Here is a 19,727-nt window from a genome sequence, read left to right as displayed (position 1 = left end):
AAAGGCATCACCTTGACACTTCATTCATCTCTTGGATGAAAATTTTCAATCCTATTTACCTACTCATTTTCTTACCAAGAATCTGTTCATTTCTTCTCTTTCTGTACATATCCCATATGCATTCAGAATAGAAGACAAAAGAACAGGTTATATAATACCAAATGCCTGTGCAACATTTCTTGGAGAAAAAGTAACACTACAATTTCTTCCAAGTAATGCAAAAAACCTTTCACACAAAGGCCTTACTCCATAAGAGATCATGAGTCTAATCACCATTAAATGTAAATTTTATATTTCAAACAGTTATAAGATATGAACAATGGCCAGTTAGCCGTGAGAATAACCATTACCTATTGTGGGAAACAACAGTTTCTTAACGTAGAAAAACTGCATCTTAAGTCAATTCTTAAGGAAAAATGGTCTGTCAAACATTGTCACTGGCCTCCTATACATGTGCAGGGAGACTGCTCCAATGCGCTTGAATTACAGAGCATTGGAGTAGACACGATTAATTGAGTCTGCTGGAACGTGGTAATAACTGTGCTCCAGCAGACTCCAGCGTCACATGTATCAGCATCTGGAGATCAACTGCTGAGCTGAGGCACCTGGTGCTGCATCACATGCATTTGTATTAATGGCGAAATCCACGTCAGGGCTGTGAAAAATGGCAGTGGTGCACTTTTCAACTAACACACCTTTGATGTGTTTTAGTTCAAAAGCCTACCGCTGCCACTTTCTCAGCGCTGACGCGCGTTTTGCTATTTATACAAATGCATGCACCACAGCATTTGTAGTTCAAGCATGTGTGCAAATGTCCACTGATACCAGAAGACCTCACTTTAAACTTTTCTTCCTAAGTGATGTCATTTTCTGTAGTTAACTCATAGAATCCTCAGCCTTAATATGTAATTACTGGTTAATTAACTTCCACACTAATTTATCAATAGATAAAAAAGTTCACATTATCAATACAGAGGCTGTATGAAAATGGAACATGAATCCTGCCACTGTCAAGTTATTAGGGACTGAAAAGTGATGCCCACGTAGTAGCTGTTTGGTGGCATACATTAGACAAGTTTTTTGGTCTCAATCCCATTTCCTTAGTGGAGAAGTGTCTATCTCATCACAGTCATTGAGAATGCTACTGGGGACTTTCACTGGCAACATTAGCATTAGCACCCAACCAAGAAAGAATGGGCACAGCAAACAATCTGACTTTCCACCTGGAACAGGGGTCAGAAGACTGTTACTATAATAGGAAAGTGCAGCAGGGCATAACCTAAAATCAGACACAGGCAGTGGAGCAACGCTAGCTACAGGGGAATAAGCAGCCAGGAGAAGCTGGGTAGGGGGACCACAGCACTGCAGCTAACTACTTACAAGCTGCCTGCATAGTAATAGGCCAATAGGGCAGAGTCCAGGTCAGCTCAGCGGGAAGCAAATAAAACCTAACTAGGCTAAACAGCAGAACATGAGTGGACTGATCAGTGAGCTTGGGGAGAGACAATCCTGGCTGGTCAGTGATGCACCTAACCAGAAAGACCAGTGCTCAAGGGTTTTGACCCTGGTTCCTGAGCCAGAGAAGGCAGAGGGACCCAGACCTCTGGAATGAGAAGACCTCCTGTCAGCCCAGGCTGCTAGGAAGAAGCTGAAGGCTGGGAAAGGTACCCTAAATGCTGGGAGGAGGCCAGCAGACTGTGACAAGGCTTTTGCAGCAATGCAGTGACTAGAATGGCCACCATAGAGGACAGTCCAGTTGTCCTCTGTCCTCCATCGATACGAAACCCAATGCCTTTACATGCTTTATTTTTCTTATGAAGAGAAAAATAGATGACATAAAGGCATTGGGTTTCATATCAATAGAGGACAGAGTAGCAGAAAACCGGAATGTCCTCTACGATGGCAACCCTAGCAGTGACCCAGAGTGGGGTTCAAATATTTCAAGTGGTTTGCTGGTGTTTCTGTTTCTTATCAATGGTCTGGGAGTGGTTGTAAAGGGGCAGTTTGGAGGCCACGGGAGGGCCGCAATCACTCTCTGTGGTCTGAGCCCCTGGACAGGGCAAAGACACAAGCTGAGCTGAGGCCCGAAACAGTGGGCCACAGCTGAAAGCTTTGATTAGAAGAAAAAGAGCCAAGGCCAGTACTGAAACCCAGACAAAAGGGTTAGCAACTGAGAGGCAGAACTTACTGACCAGGCCAGGAAGCCTCATAAAACAGAGTCAATGACACCCTTGAGGCAGAGATAATTGACAAAGTAACCTAACCCCAGAACCAGGTTAGAGTCTACTGCAAGGGCACGCAAAATATGGCCTGCGGGCCGAGTCTGGCCTGCCAAGCAATTCCATCCAACCCATGGGGCCCCTCCATGAGCCCTCTGGAAGCCCTGGCCCTCACTGCCCCTCTGCAAGCCAGCACCTCCATGCAGGAGGTGCGGCTCTGGGTGCTAACTTCCCACCCCAGCTCTGAGCCAAGGGGCACTGGAGACAAGCCTCTGACTGGCAAAGCTTGTCCCAGGCCGCCCCGTGGCTGTTCCCAGCTTCCCTGCCTGCGAGCCTGGAAATGCAGGTAAGAGCTACACCAGGCCGAGGCCAGGGACTCCCGCTGCAGGAAAGGACCAGGAGTGCAGGGAGCCATGTGGTATGGGGCCTGGCTGGGCTGGTCCTGCACCCTGCAGGAGCTGCGTGCTATCAGGCTGGGTCAGGCTGGCTCCGCACGCTGCCACGATGTATGGTCAGGGACTCAGGTAGGAGCTGCACACTGTGGGGCTGCATGGGGCTGACCCTGCCCACTGCCATCACGTGCAGCTGGGAACTGGGGTAGGAGCGCAGGAGCTGCAGCTATGGGGTTGGGTGAGGCTGACCTCACACCCTGCCACCATGTACGGTTGGGGACTTGGGAAGGAGTGTTATTGGGCCAGGTGGGGCTGGCCCTGCATGCTGCTGCCATGTGCAGTCAGGGACTTGGGTGGGAGCTGTGTGTTACAGGACCAGGTAGCACTGGCCCCACCCACTGCCGCCACCTGTGGCTGGGGACTGGGGTAGGAATGCAGGCAGCTGTGCACTATGGGGCTGGGCAGGGCTGGCCCCACTCGCTACCACCACATGCAGCTCCAGGGACTCATACAATCCAGGGATTCTGTGACGCCTTCCCATATACACACCCACCCACACACACTCTCACTCCTCCACCTTCACCATACCCACACCTTTCCACCCCCCCACCCCAACCACATACTCCACACCCCTCCACACCCACCCCCCTCCCATCATACCCACTTTCCAACCCCCAACCACATAAACCTCTTACCCCCCACACACACTATACAAAAGTAAGACTGTATTTTGAGCTATCAACAATCGCCTCTAGATACACTATGCAAACGCACATAAATCAGGACAATTTAAAAAAAAATAAAATTAAAGTAAGTCATAGTAGTTGTTTGATTTTTTTAGTATATGATTTGTTTTTTTTCTGGGTTCAAGATGGCGACCTTCCCCCCTTCAAAAGGAGTACTTCTGGGGCAAGGTGAGGGACTTCCAGTGGCAAAGGTTAGGGGTTAGGGATGAGACTTCCGGTTCCAAGATGGCAACCAGGAGGTGGGACACTTGTCAAGGAGTGGGGCTACCCTTGCAACCCTCAACAGCTCAACGAAACTAGTTAAGCTCTCCAACCAAAATAATTGTCCACCCCTGGTCTAGTGGCGCCAGATTCACTTCCCCCAGGGACCTCCAAACCACCTCCCAAGAGATCCAAATTTCATCAAGGCATGACAGGTAAGTGACAGGGAGAAAACCCTAGGGCAGGGAGGGTGCAACATACGATCCATGGGCCAGATTTGGAGCCATATGATCCAGGCCGTGGATCCTGACTAACCTCTCACACCAGATGTGATGTGAGGAGCCAATCTGGTGCGTGGGCTGGACCCAGTGCCATAGGCACTGCTCACAGCACAGGGGCTTACTCCAAGGCACACGCTTCCTGTGCCAGAGCCATTGGACTGACCCTATGCACTGGCTCCAGAGCTGGCCTAGTGGGGCACCACATGTAGTGTTGGCCCTGTGCCACATGCAGTGCCACAGTGCTGGATCAAAGCTACATGTCATGTAGAGTGGCCACTGACACATCCCCAGAATACAGGACATCCCCTTGGGGGAGAGAACCACTAGCCCCCTCAGCCAATCACCAATGAGGGGTGGGGCCACTGCCTTCTTGGCCAATCAGCAGCAAGAGGTGAGGCCACCACAAAAAGACTACCTCCCTCCCTCCCTGGCTCAAAACCCTGCTCCTCCTGGCTATACATTGCCCTGCCTCTACATGCAGCCAATAGAATCCTGAGGACAAATGACTGACATGTATTTCTACCAATAAACTGAAAAACAGGACTTCTGCAGTCACTTCCTCATTTAGAAGTGGACAGGGGATAGAGGGTTTTAAAAACAGGACAGTTCAGTATACAACAGGACCAATGGCCACCCTAATGTCATGTGCAGCACGCACCAATCCCACGCCAGGGCTTGCAGTGCTGTGGTTGGTGCTCATGACCAGCATAGGGCACACACTGCAGGCACACCCTACCAGATGGGCCTGCACACTGGCTCCAGCACACACAGGTGGCCTCAGAGAGGCCCGATACAGACCAGCGCCAAAATGCAATAAACCTTCTTCTGCTTATCTCTGCTTTTCGAGATGCACCAAGCTTAATTCAGCCTCAGCCTTTAATTGGCTCCCTTCCGGTCTCTGACCTACTCTCACCTCCCATAGACTCCATCCTGAATGCAGGACCTGCAATCAACAGATTAGCAGCAATCAGCCTGAAATGCACTGCAGGTTTCTAACAGCAACCAAGGCCCTCTGTACATGGGGAAACTGCAGACCAGCATAACCAGAGCAGAAAGTTATTCTCCTATAACTATTTTGGAATAGCTCCCTGCATGGACACTCTGTTCCAGTACAAAATTGGCTTTATTCCAGCATAACTGCTCACAAAGTGACTTCTATTCTGGAATAATGTTCATTTATTTCACTGTAGCATTCAACTTCCCTGCGTAGACAAGCTCTAACATGGTGGAAATAAGAGAAATCCTGCTGGCCTGTCCCTGACCCCTTTTGCTCAAAGTATTACGTAAAGGCCCCATAATTTATTCATGCACCCTCCCATGAGAAACAGGCTTCATTTTACTCATCAAATTCAACAAGCATTCATGGGTCCTACCTTCCTGCCAAAGCTAATGGACAGAAATTAGACAGGAAAATATTAGGGGGAGGTAGATATGAGAAAAAATGTTGTTTGCAGTGCTTCCTGTACAGGAACAGATCTTGCCTGTGTGCTCACACAGTCAATACAGTTCATTCACTAGACTGCCAATTCCCATCAAAAGAGTCATTTTTATGCTTGCCCATTAAAAAACCAAATGAATGGAAAAAAGCAGAACTCTTCTTTATATACAGCCCAGCTGTCTCATACATCTAATACTCCCACATATAAATGTTTTCATTAAAGAAGAAGGGAAAAAAACGACAAAAACTGGAACTGAATCCAGTAATTTAAAATGGCCAGCAAGACCTAAACCTACACCATATAATTACTGTCCCCTCAAATACCACACACAGTCTGAAATAAAGCCACCCCAAAAAAGGAGAGTTTGGAGTTCTTTTAAAGTTTTCAAGAATAATGCTTCTGACAGAAGATTTTATATGGAAATAAAATACTTTATTGGGTAATCAAATACTGCTTAGTTGAAGCATTCGATAACTGAACAAGCAGTGTATTACAAGATTTTATATGGAAATAAAATACTTTATTGGGTAATTAAATACTGCTTAGTTGAAGCATTCGATAACTGAACAAGCAGTGTATTACAAGGGCAGCTGTCCTCCAAAGCTTAACAAACCATGGATCAAATATGAGAAACAAATACATCTCTTTTCAGTTCTATGGCATTTCACCTACCTTATTTACTTATCCTGTGCATGTCAGATGGAGGAAGAACCATATCTCATTTAATGGCTTAAAGAAAGTTGTAAAAAAATAAAGAGTTAAAAAGGAAGTCATCTCAAAGTCTGTTACCCACTGACACTCTTTGGTGGCTGAGTTTGTAAGAGAATTTATAATGAAGTGCTCTGAGGATAAGAAGTGAATAATCATTGCAAAGAAGCACCTGGAAGAAGTGAAATGATGTGATGTGATATGAAGGGCCAAATTCTGTCTTAACTGACACCTCGGGGAACTTTGCTGACATCAGAGGACTGCCCAGGGTACAAGCTGTTACAGAACTCAGTCCAGATTTTGTAAATAAGGATTTCACTTTTGATGGCGAGAGGATAAGGTCTGGTTTCTCTGGCCCATAGCTGAGTTAAAACCTTGTTTTCCCACTTTATATAAAGAAGGCTCTGAGTACAATTGTTCCTGGGCATCATAAAACAGCTTTTCTCAGTCTAAGGCTTTGCACTTCTGATAACCTGTGATGGTGGGAAGAGGATGAAAGGAAGCTTTCTATTTTCTGCAGCTAAAGAAATGCTAAAGAAAATATTTCCATAAAATTCTGTGCAAGATCAGTTTCTTAGATAGCCAGGATAAAAAAAAAAAAATTAGGTTCAATTTTGACATGCTCTTCTCTCCAACTGTGTGAGAAAATAATGTGTTCTAGTCCAGAGATCATTTGCTGTAGCTTATGTAGTTTTTAGAAACATGTTAAGAGGTTCACACTTCAAACCCCTTTTGTTCATAGCCTGTGCATTCTGAATCTTCAATGAATCAATTCCACAGAAGGGAAAAATATTCCCATTCCACTATACATTTCTCACAATCCCTCAGATGCTTTTAGTAAGCATATTTTCTTACTGCACAAAAAACCAACAATCTTTTATGAAATACTGAAATCAGATGACAAAGGTGAATATAATGTATGGCAAATGAAGTTTATTAAAAAGAGAGCTAGAATCCAAGCAAGTGTAAAACAACAATGAAAGTGTTCAGTCAAAAAAAATATTAAAGCTAGGATAATGAGTATTTGGGAGCAAGATTTGTGGATGCCTTGATTCCCACTTCAATTCACAACTCCACATTAGGTGGCTATCCTCCCTGTCAGAGGTGTATCAACCTGGGCTGCAGTGGCAGCAGGAATCAGGTCAGCTGCAGCAGCAGCTGCCATTTCTGCACCTCCTCTAAACGGGTGTTTGAGAAGGTGCCTGGATCCCTGTCCCCCATTACATTACTGCTCCCTGTACCACGTATGTAGTTAGGTAACTATAAACAGGATTTACATAATGCAGAATAGGTAGCTGCCACTCAGAAATGTGGATGAGGGGTGTGACTAGCTGGGATTCAGAGTCATAAAACCCTGAAATTAGCTGCCCGAGTCAACCCTTTTTTTGCAGACAACGGAGGAGAAAGCCCTGCACTCTTGTTTTCCTAAATTACTAATAGAGATACTGCCTCTTAGGAATGGAAACCCTGTCTTGGGAAAGTATCCCACCTACGAGGGTCTAAGGATGTCCTGGGAGTGGATCTCTCTCAATTACACCTTTTGGAGGTGTTCTGCTTCATATAAAAAACTATGTAAATAGCCATTGGAGCAGGGATTGAAGCACTAAACACTGGACCATAGAGTCCTTAAGATACTGAAGGAACTCAAGCTCAGAATATTGTATGACTTGCTGGTTAGACTTTTCTGGTAGGAGGTAGAAGACATGGGTTCAGATCCCTGCAGGCAGATGAATGCAAATCTCCTCTGTCTTGGTTACTGGGCAAAAGAACACCACCCACCACCACCCCCTCGTCCTGTCTCCTATCATTTGCACGGAGTTAGATGTGCTTTGAGAATGTTTATCAGTTTGCACCCCACAGATAAGGACCATGAGTGGGGACCAGCTAATTTGTTAGCCCTGCTAGGGCGTAGACAAACAGATGCCAAGCTGTATAGGTCTCTCAAGACCTAAGCTGTTTGGCATTTATTTTATACATCCCATGTGACTACCAGCAGAAACTTACACACTTCTATGGTAGGGGACAGCTGAGCATGGGTTTTAGGAATTCCAGTGGCACCTAACTATTGAACTTGACACCTAAAAAGTAGTTGAGCTTGTGAACCTATCCCTTGGAGTTCTACATTTTTATCGTTATTTTCATCCCCATAGCCAAATAAAAGCTTTCATTAAAAAAAATTACATTCTTGTTCCCACAAGTTTACTTCAATTTTTTTACAATATTGCACTACGTCTAGTAAACATGCATGCAATAGGTTATGTTAATATACCATGGTAAATGGTGCTGCTGTTGCTGTTAAGATAGGATTCAACCAACGGCGCTTGTTCCTCTGAATGTTTCGTTCTGCGTGTTCTAGTGCGGCTGTCCACATTGGACTGAACCATTAGTGGCTCCTGGCGCTTTTTTTTCTGCTTCTGTTCTAACAATGCTCGCTGGGGAAAATACAAAAAAAAGTACTTTACTATTAGAGTAAATTCTAGTCATATACAGGAATCTGAAGCTCTGCAAGGTGTAGTTAAATGCATGTTATTTGACTTTGGACAGCAACACTTCCTTAAGAATCACAACACCTTTATAGCTACTTCCCTGGAAGCGTACTATTTTTCAAGTGGCAGGACCACAATCTATTGGGATTCTGACTGTGATACTACGCTATAGAAAGCTTTTCTAAAACGCTCAGTTGAAAGCATCAGATAGTTAAAATAGATGTTTCTAAGCAGTCTAGCAACTGTCAGAGCCTGCTTAGAAACAACATCCTTTGGGAGGCCAGCAGGGAAAGCACAAGCTGTGAACCAATAAAATGAGGACCAAAAGCACAAGGCATGAAAAGGCTGATTTAAGTTTTTTGAAAAATCAAGAACCAATAATCTGTAAATTAAGCAGTAAAACAAAACATAAGTCCAGCATTATATTATATGCTCTGAATACTAATTAAACACATTCTCCTCCATTTGCAGCCCCTCCACCCCAAAAAAAAAAAATTAGGTATTAACACTAAGAGGCAGGGGATTGATTTAAAAAACCAACCAATCCCTTCCTCCAGGCACTTCTAGGATAAGAACATGATGGTAGGCAACATATCATGAAGCACCACTCTGCTGAATCCTATTTGCATGTCCATGTGGAACTGCAGGGTCTAACCAAAGCTAATGTTAGCAATCCATCGTCTGTCTCACTTGCTCCCTGCGCTTGTACAGCTCCCTGTTTGCTTGGGTGTTTTCTTGACTTCACTCACGTAAAGATAAAAAAGGGCATTCAATGCTATTATAAATAGCAAAAGGGGTGTGTTAACATAGTGGATGGTACATGGAATGTATAATTTGCTGTGCTGAGTAGTACTTCAGTCCACAGGTAGTATGCTGCCACTCAGCATGGTGGAGGGCTCAGAATCTGGGTCTGAGACAGCTTGATATGGGACTGTCTCAGAGCTATGTAGCATTTGGGGCTGAAAACATGATATGGATTGATAGAGTAATGGGCATGGTATGGACATAACAATGTAACAGAAATGGTAACAGAAAAATAAAAAAAATACAGCTCACATGGTTTGACTGGGCAATAAAAATACCTGCTAAGTGAAACAGAGGTTCCTGGCAAGGGGATGAAGAAGAAATAAAGACAGGGGTGGAACCCTAACCGTTAGGGGTGTGCAAAGCGGGCCCCATTCAATTCTGATTTGGATTAAGCCCAAATCAGGGACAGGGATTCAATTTGTTGATTCAGATCACTGTCCCCAATTTGATTCGGCTGAATCCAAATCTGAAGATTCGATGCTGATTCAGAGAATCAGCGATTTAGACAGACACAGCTTTAAATGTTTTTTCTACATATCTTGACGTACCAGCACGGCTCATGAACACTGTGATCCTTGGGGAGGATGGAGCATCCCACAGGAGTGCAGAGGGGCCCTCCACGTGCTCGGCAGCAAACACGGGGAACGTGCAGGCCTCCCCCCCCCAATGCCCTCCTTGCTTGGTGATCAACCACGGGGGGACCCCAGGTGTTCCCCCCAGACCCAGGAGTCACCAGTTGCCGAGCGCTCCCCAGCGGACCCGGAAGTGGACCAGAAGTACTTCTGGTCCACTTCTGGGTCTGCTGCCAAGCGCACTGGGGAGCCCCCCCACACTGCTGTGGGACACTCCATGCGCCCCAGCATGACAGCACTCATGAGCCACCTGGTACCTAGAGGTATGTAGAAAAAAAACATTTAAAGCTGTGTCTATGTCCAAATAACCAAATATTTTTGAATCTCTTCGAATCGATCCAGAGGGCTCCGATATGATTCAGAGAGACTAAAGGGTCTCCTGATTCTATTCGGATTTGGAGATTCGGGCACCGAATCGGGCCAAATCTCTGCCAAATTGATTCAGGGACCAAAGCTTCGCACAGCCCTAGTAACCATGTCAAAGCCAATGGAAGTTTTTTATTGATTTCAGCAGGGACTGGATCTCACCAAAGATCTTCAGAATGAGTGTTTTATGTTAGCCATTTAGGAATGCAATAGAAATACAGGAGCATACTGGTTACTCAGCAGTCATTAGAGATTACCAAACAATCTTAATCCTATGTTTCTGGAAATGAGATGAAGATGAAAATTACTGCAAAGTTTTCAGAAATTTGCAACTGGCTGCCACCCCCCCACTTGTATTTTGTGCGTTGCTCCAATTCTTTCATGGTCCACCAAAAGGAATAATGTATTCTTAGCTGCACGATACAATGCTAATTTAGAAAAAAAGCAAGAATCACTCAAATGACAGTAATAAGAAATCAAATCTCAATGCAAATCTTTCCCTTCCCATCACATAAGCATAAGTAGCACAGTCTGGAAGGCCAGGAACCTAAAATTCCAAAATGTAATTTTCTGGCACAATAATTCTATCAGTTATCAGCGGTGTGTGTGTCAATAAGTAAAGGTTTCCATAGTAATCCAATTGAGAATGCTCTACTTATTAAAAAAGGAAATGGGTCCAGAGCAGGCTCCAAAATCTTACCTGTCTATCAAGCTTTTGTTGACGCAGACTGCTGCCCTCATCATCTAAAACACTGCAAAGGCAAAGAGAATTCATTAGAAAGTATATGCAGTCAATATAGTGCCAAGTTACAATTACAATCTGGCAGGACTTACTCAAGACAGAACTTCTACTGAAATCCAAGGAAATGTTGCCTGACTAAAGCTGCAAAATTTGGCTTAAAAGAGTGAAGTGTGACCTATGAAATATAAATAAATTCCTCTGTGTGAAGTTTATGTGATTCAAAATGTAGATTTTGCCAGAACAGAAAAGAAAATGCACAGTAACTTGCAAGGCTCCTATGCCTATGCTTTGTTCTCTACCACCTTTTAATGGAGATGCTGACATGTACAGCAGGGAATTGATTGTAAATTTGTATATAAAGCACATAAAAGGGTAAAGCACTTAGGCAGCTATTTAGCAAATCAGTGGTACTCAAAATTAGCTTTGGAAAATTAATAGTATAAACTTCACATGAAGAACCAGAAATGGTTTCTTTTTACAAATATGAAGAATTACTCTTACTAGGAATCCTAATTTACTTTTGTGAGCTCTAATGGTCAGAGATTTGCAAGGAACACCCAAGTATTTTGGGCTACCCTGCCATCATTTCTTCTATTTTTAGGTAACTGTTCATTGTTGTTGATAGTGGATTAGCTCATGCCACATACTCTCATTAATTATGTGTTGAGAACCAATGAAAATAAAACAAGAAAAATTGTGTTGGCATAAAACTGTTAACTCCGCCTTATTTTCCAGAGAAAATAAACATCAAACGCCCACAAAAAGATTAGCTACTGAGATGTATTATGTTGCATACACCGATTTCTTATTTATTTGTGAAATGCCCACACAACGTGGCCACAATGGGACAAGATATAGAAGAACTTTAGGAGAGATTCTCTGGTAGACCACTTAGGTTTCAGTATAAACCCTGCATCCCTGGAAGAGGAAAGACACTGATGGTTTTGAACCACACACACCCTCCCACTTCACGACATCACCAGGAATTTCTATAGTGTGGTGGCATAGCAAACAGCACCTTCCTACTTCTGGCATGTTCCTAACAATTCCCCCTGTACCAGGACACGATAATCTATGATAATATGTACTTGATAACCTTGATAACCTCCCATACAGTGCATATGCTAGCTGGAGACTTATTTTTCTGGTTGGCCACAGGATATTTACAGCCCAAGTGCAGAGCATTCACACTGTGCAGACACATACAGTCATCGCAGCAGAGTTGAAGCAACACAGTCGCTGTACTCAGGAGGCCTATGATCCAATGCTGTTCTTGGAGGAGCTAAGCAATACAAGTTTCCCTGGAGGTATACTGCACCACCATGTAGATGGTTTTAAATAAAGTATCCAAAGCGGATATTAGTTTATCCTTAGCATCTTCCACTTTAAACTCAAATATATTGTGAAAGGTTGGGAAATGCTATCTTCACATTATGGACTGTCTTTTACAGCAAGAATGTGATACTTGAGATTATACGTTATGTGTGTTGACTACTCAGGAAGCTCCACTCCCAAAATATATTTTTGGGCAAATGACTGTAGCAAAATGTGTCTAAGTACCAATCATTGTGTGTAGAACTAAAATAACCCACAAACTTCTTAAAATGACACAGCTCTGAAAGTGAGGTAGCAGCACAGAGTTTGAGAGCTGCACAGGCAACTTGCCACAGAATCCCAGAATGGCAGAGTGCTTGCAATATGTTATGCCTCCAGGCAGGGCTGGATAAGAACCCTGATCTCCTGTTTCATTTTACATAGCAGACTATGTTTAATGTCTGCTGTGTAACTGCCTCTCAGGTGATACAGTAAGTGAACTATAAACTTAACAGACCTTCTCATGAAAAGCACCAACTCCACACCAGAAAAATTATTGTTCCTGTAAATCACTATATTCCAGGTATATCTTGAATTATCTGTACTCTAGATATGATAACTTAGTGCTCAGAATCTATCTTTAGAGTTTCTATAGGACTACAAGGGGACCCAAAGTAATGACTCTCCATCCACATGCTGTAATGCCATGCTTTTAAGACATATCTCTACATTTTCTTCCTGTGGAAGGTGATTATTTTTAGACTTTGTAAGTACATGCAACCAGAGATAGGGCTGACAGCAGATTGCTGACATCTCTTGGATTATGCAGACTGTAAATTGTGACAAAATGAACACCAGACTAATTCACTGAAGCTGAGTTTCAGCAGAATGTGAATATTCCAGTCTCATCCTGAGCCCCCCAGTTCATTGGAATGGGATTGGAATACCTCCTGCTTCACAGAGATCATGACTTTCACAGGGTTTTGTTTCTTCCTAATTGCAGAATAGCAACATCAGTGTGTAAGCATAAAGGTCCACCTTTATACTTAGATGCCTATCTAATCCCCATTTAAGTCAATAATGAAGGTAGAATTTAGCATTATGTGTTTTTCTATTATTTTAGTAGGTCATCATGAGTTTTGAACCTAATGTTATAATATTATTTTCTGTGGGACAACAGCTACCTCTGGAGCTAATGGGTACTGACTGCTATTTCATATTTCCAAACTTGCCCAAGGCTGTGCAGGGCTGGAGGGGTAGGAGCAGACTGCTGCCAGGAGCAGCAAATCTGCTCCCAAATGGGTGCACACATTTCATTCCTATCTAGGGTGGGTTTACTCCTGAGTACATTACTCTGGAGTAAACCCATCAAGCAGCATTTGCACATATAGATGCACCCAGTGGGTATGAGTACACGAGATGCTACATCGCCAAAGTGACAAGCTACAGAGACATAGCTTGTTGCTATGGTGACATAGCACTGGCAGGCACAAACCAAGACACTGCCGCTATTGCGCAGTAGTAACAAGCTATTGCGCAGTAGTTCATTGCTACTGTGCAGTAGGGTCAGAAACAACCCGTGCAGTGCTAGGACTCCGCAGTACCAATGGTTACTGTGCAGTCATTTTGTACTTGCTAAAGCACAGTACTAAATGACTGCGCAGTAACAACTTCGCAGTTGGGCACACATGTACACGTGCCCATTGAGAAGCAGACTGTGGGGCACTTGGAATAAGTCTGTTAGGTGCAATTCTGAGGGCCCTGACAAACGTTCAAATTGAAGCTGGACTGAAACCAGCGATGAGTTGCTACACATTTTCAAACACTAATTGTAGCTGTTTGGCTCTTTTATAGCTGGATAGTGAGTTTTATGGTGTGTTAGTTACTTTGCATGTGGCTGGTCTAAATTTACCGTGCAATTAACCAGTTAATTGGGGGGGGGGGGGGTAGGGGCCTGACTGCATCCTTGATGTGCAAGTCAGAAAATCCCCATCAGTGTGCTTACTCCAAAACACATTCATTTAATGGGTCTTCCTATATAATCTGTAACTAATTAAATTGAGCATGTTAACTAACTATGGTGCATTTTAAGGCAAAATAGAAGTGAGGATACAGCCTACTTTTCTAGTGTTTGAACAAATACCATACAATATAAAATCCTAATGCAATTCTAAAAGGGAAGATAATTATGTATTGTGTAAAATATTGTAAGATGTACTTCAGTTTTGCTACACTTCTAGTTCAAATTAGATTTAAAGATTCAGAGCTTGTGCACATCAACAACTCATTATCTGTACAGTCTCGGTCCATGCACCTAGCTCAGGAAAAGCTCCTGAACTCAGGTTGACTGGCTTGAATAGGAGTCATTTCCATAACTACATATTCTAAGAGATTCACAATAAGAGCCTGTTTAAAGCCCACAGAAAGTTTTTAAATTTTTAAATATGGATTATTTCCTTTTTTTAAATGTACATTTTCATTCATATATTTTCCTCTCTTATTCACCATGCTTGATTTAATACATTTTTCACTACAATCCTTTTATCAGAATATTGCAGCTAGTACTACTTTTTAAGCAATATATGAAACATATTATGTAGATGCTTCAATATTCAGTAAAAACTAGATAAGATTCACCGTGACCTTTAAAAAATTCTCTATCATAATAAAGGTTAAAACAATAATAATTATCTTAATAGTCTGATGTCCTGTTCATAAACTATAGTTTAACATTTGGAAAATGCTACAAAAAGATCCATGAAGCCATGTACTTTTTAAGCTGACACTTGATGGAAGCTAGAACATAAATTACACAGAGCCCCTTAAATTTCCTTTCAGGGTCCAAAAGGCAGGAAAATTCAGTAAATCAACCTCCATACAACACTTATTTTAATTTCACACAGGTGGATTTCAATATAGTGTAAAATTGGAAGCTCCTGATGCAAACAATGCATTTCTCAGCAGTTAACACAAGTGGTCTCTCAAATGCTTCTTGAAATGTGCAAAATGTTCACATTTCAACAAACCTTTCAGAAAAATAACACAGAAACATTTTCATAAGAGAAAATGCACATATTCACTATTTTTGTAATGAAAAGGGTCTTTGAAAAAACACACAGCTATGTTATCCCTACCTGAGAAAATATGTTTGTGCTCATGGCTCCTGCAGGCTTCGCTTCTAAAAAGAAGTATTACCTGTGACTAGTTCACAAGGACCAAGGTGCAAAATTGTTATCTAGCTTCCCTGTACTTAGATGACAATCACAACACTAATTATAATGAGAAATGCCCCAGTTAGACAACCAAATGCACACCCTGTTACTTCTTTACATGTTATTTCAAAGAATCACCCTTGCAATTGTCCCTTATCTGTCATTTTATGATTTTACTTGCACCAGAGTAGCACCCACCCCAACCAGGATAAAATCAGGGTTCTGCTGTCTAGGCACAAGGCAGAAATGACAATCCCTGCACCAAACAATTTATGACCTAAACAGACCAGCATTTGGAACAGGCAATATTATCCCCATTTTCCAGATGGGGAATTAAGCAACCAAAGGACACATTTTGCTGTTTAAAATAATTTACAATTAGCAATTTGAACAAATGAAGAATCACAGAGTAGAAATAAAAAAGTTAAGCATTAAAAACTATTTTTTGAAAATGTTATTTTTTCTTTGGAAAAAACTGTGCATGCCTACACCTGAAAGAAGTAGATCATGTTTGGATCATCTTAGATCAAGGCTGACTTTAAGGATGGAGTGGGTGGGGATGTAAACCTCTGCTTCAAATGTTCAAAGGCTTATCTGACACATCGATAGTTCAGATTTCTTTCTCTATCAAAATTAACAAAATAAACAAACAAAACATCCTATCAAATGGTACTGAGTACTTTTCCCAAGATATCCACCCAACTGCACTGGGACAGAAAGGATTGTAAAGTGCTAGCCTAGAGCCTGGGAAGAAGGTTCAATTATCTGTGTTGCCACGAACAGCCTGTATGACCTTGGACAAGTCACTTAGTCCCTCTCTATGGGACCCATGAAGGCCGCATATTTACTGCAGGTTCCACATTATTCTACTTGTAATCTGCAGTTCCTCTACCACCATTGCAACCAACATGACTTTGGAATGATGGACATGAAATGAATGACCCAACTGCATTTTCATATTCTGCTGACAATCTCTTTACTTCACTACAACCAAACACTTCTACATACCTTCCTTAGGAAGTGCTTAGCAGAAAGCTTTACAATAGTAGACCTGAAATGCTATTCGTTCCCTTACAAAAGTCCACTGACAGGCTCAAGGAAGTCCCAGATGGAAGTTATGCCCCACCGGGAATGGCACATAATTAGCTTGAAACAACTTTAATTAAATGTGTTCCCAAACCAGTCATGCTAATAATCTGTGAGAAGTCGACATATCTGAAATTCCTCAGAAAATATACCTACTGCACTCCCATGAAAGCCTTATATTGTAGTCCACTAGAAGTTACTTGGTAGAACATTAGCACTTTTAGTTACTAAATTAAATAACTTCCCTGATTAGAAGTCTCTTTAATTACCTTTGAAGTCTGAAAGGGCTCTTCCACCCGTTCAAATTAAAGCTGGATAAAAAACAGCTATACAGTTGTTACCCATTTTCAAGCCCTAACTTTGTAACTGGTTGGCTTTTCTATAGCTGGATGGACATTTTTATTATATAATATTTACTTTGCATATGTGGCTGGTCTGAATTTATTGTCTGATTAACCAGTTAATTGCATAATATATTTAAAGTGTAAAGTATGGCAGGGGCTAGAGTGTTCCACACAGGCTGGGATATTTCCCAGGATAACCTGACCCAAAATGAACTGCTCAACCCTTTGATTTAAAGGAGATTTAATAACTATCCTTTGTAATCAACAGACAGCTTCTCTCCTTAGGCCTCCAAGAAGAGAAGTCTAGTCATCCTTCTCACCCCACTCTATGCAGCAAACTCCTGCTGCCAGGAACTGCTGCTGAAATGAAGGATTGCATTGCTTCCTGTGATTTTTTTTTTTACTCATAGAACCTCCTGTACAGTCAAAGTGATTAGGATTGCAGTTGTTCTGCAGCTAGCGAGTTCACTGTTTAATTCATACAGCAAATAAGAGTGCTTCTGTATAGAAGCACAGCATTATTCCACTTCTGGTGCAGCTGCTCGATAGACCCCTAAAGAGACTCAACAGTGATGAAGCGGAAAGGGAACAAAAAGAGAAAGGCAGAAATATACACACAGCCATTCTGTGTATATAATATGTGTGTCAGAATTATCAGCAGAGATTCAGCTGGTAAATACAAGAAAATGTAGAAGTCCAAACACAGTATATATTAGTGGTCAAAATAACAGCAAAAGTAATTCCTGCAGAGCAGATGGCTGACAGCAGACTAGATTTCAAGTGATATCAATAATTAAAACAAAGTACTGTCTTTTTTTCTTGAAAAACTGTTAAATGCAATAATTTAAAACTCAATGATATGAATGGCCAGTCCAGGAAAGTTTAATTAATTTACTATTTGAAGAGCTAGTCCCAGAGTGGTTTATTCTGAACAGTCTCTGCATTCAGCTAACACCCAAGTCACAATTTGAATAACTCCAACATTTCAGCTTTTGTGGATCAGGAAAACTTCTGGTTTCTTGCATTTTAAGTTCAGGAACACTGGGCACATCTACACATGGTGCTACATCGCCATAGCTATGAGTGACAGCGGTGTAGCATCTGCGGACAAAACTCGTGATGTCACAGCTATGCTGCCATAGTAACACACACCCTGGTTATAGCGCATCAATACAGCGATGTAGTGCCTAAAAATAATAGTGCACAGTGTGGACGACACAGTACTAGCTGTTATTGTGCAATCTTTTGGTACTTCCATAAGGAAGTACTAAATGACAGTTCAGTAACAACGGTGCCATAGCAGCATGTGTAGACACTGGGTACTTATTGTTGAGCCTCCTCCCGCCGCACCACTGCTCTTGGTATTTACAACTGAACAAGCAATAATATTAGCCTGGAGCAACATTTCCTTCTGGAAGTCACACAGAAAATGGGTAACAGAAATGTCAACATCTCAGCTCAGCTATACTGCAGATTACATAGCCAATGGAATTAATTAAAGAAAATGTAAGTCTATCACAACAAGAATATATGTACACAATTATTTTCTCAATTTCACGTAGATAATTATTAAACTAAACATCAACTGAATCCCCAAGGATGATAACCATAGTTACTCTATGCAACTCATAGTTGTGTTTAATTTTAATTAGCATTATTCATCAAAATACATCTCCAGCAGTATGACTTTAGGGGCAGATGAAACTGGCAGGAATTTTAGAAATGCATTTTTTTTTAATTATACTCTGTGCAAATTTAAGAACTAGAAAGAGTGAAGTTCAATTAAGACTAAGCTCCAAGAGTAGAATATTATGGGATGTATAGCCATGTAGCATTAGCTTTTGATTAGGAACACAATCTTTGCATTAACATGTAAAGCAAGAACTGCAGATACAGAAGTTACATGCTCGCAGGGACACCAGCTTTAACAGCCCTATCTTGTAAAGTGCTATGTGTCCTCAGACAATAAAAATGAGGTCAATGATAAAGGCAGGCAGAAGGGATAAGCCTCAGTAGGAATGAGCCCCAAGAAAGTCATCTGAAAGTAGACCTGATTTTCCAGCCTTCACACAATATTTGGATTGGTGACTTTCAATTAAGATTGCAAGAAACCAGCTAATGGCCTAGTAGGTGAAGTGGGATTGTTTCCCATAACACATTTAGTGTTTTAAATAACCAAACAATGAGGCTGCCACTATCTCCCTAGACAGATTGACTGATCTAATATTTATACGGATTCACTCTGTACAGTTACAGAGGTGAATGAGATAGTACGCAGCAGTCAGAGGAAAGTAGATGCTTGGGCTATTTTTAAACCTACATGGAATGCAAGAGTGGAAAGGTGAAAAATATGTTCCAAAAAAGGAAGGGAAATCCACTAAATGTGTAGTAACTGAGCCCAAGTACAGAACAGACTTTCTGTAACATTAAATGTGGACATGTGTAAAAGAAAGGTTAAACAGTCAATGAAGAGGTATAAAAATAAAACTTGGAACAAGTAAAATCTGAACCGGAGGCCCTGCACGTTCAAAAAAAAGCTGAGTATTTTACGTATGTAGCCATGATGATTGGCATGAGTCCCAGGAATGTAACATCACAACATCAACAATACTAATCAGCCTTCCCCTGGAAGAGGTCCCATTGTTCAGTTCCTCAGCTGGACAGGTGAAAGTTCATTTCCCTAATCAACCACTGGCCCCATGAAATGCATTTAAAAAAGAACCTCCTGGATATTATCTCTACACAGACATAT

The 19,727-nt window shown here is 42.0% G+C and overlaps 1 protein-coding gene across 4 annotated transcripts in view; it reads right to left on the bottom strand.

Moving 5' to 3' along the window:
• The window catches only part of TUB (TUB bipartite transcription factor), a 122,806-nt gene that overhangs the window by 62,084 nt on the left and 40,995 nt on the right, over positions 1 to 19,727 (bottom strand). For all 4 annotated transcript variants that reach the window (XM_019477110.2, XM_059722648.1, XM_059722649.1 and 1 more), the window contains exons 2-3: positions 10,978 to 11,029; positions 8,256 to 8,418 (exon numbers count right to left, since the gene is read on the bottom strand). In XM_019477110.2, coding sequence (XP_019332655.1) covers positions 8,256 to 8,418; positions 10,978 to 11,029 — 215 coding nt within the window. The remainder of the gene's footprint in view (positions 1 to 8,255; positions 8,419 to 10,977; positions 11,030 to 19,727) is intronic.

Source organism: Alligator mississippiensis, chromosome 2 (genome assembly GCF_030867095.1).
Source record: "Alligator mississippiensis isolate rAllMis1 chromosome 2, rAllMis1, whole genome shotgun sequence".
NCBI classification, from domain to species: domain Eukaryota; kingdom Metazoa; phylum Chordata; order Crocodylia; family Alligatoridae; genus Alligator; species Alligator mississippiensis.
This window is presented reverse-complemented; position numbering and strand designations above follow the sequence as displayed.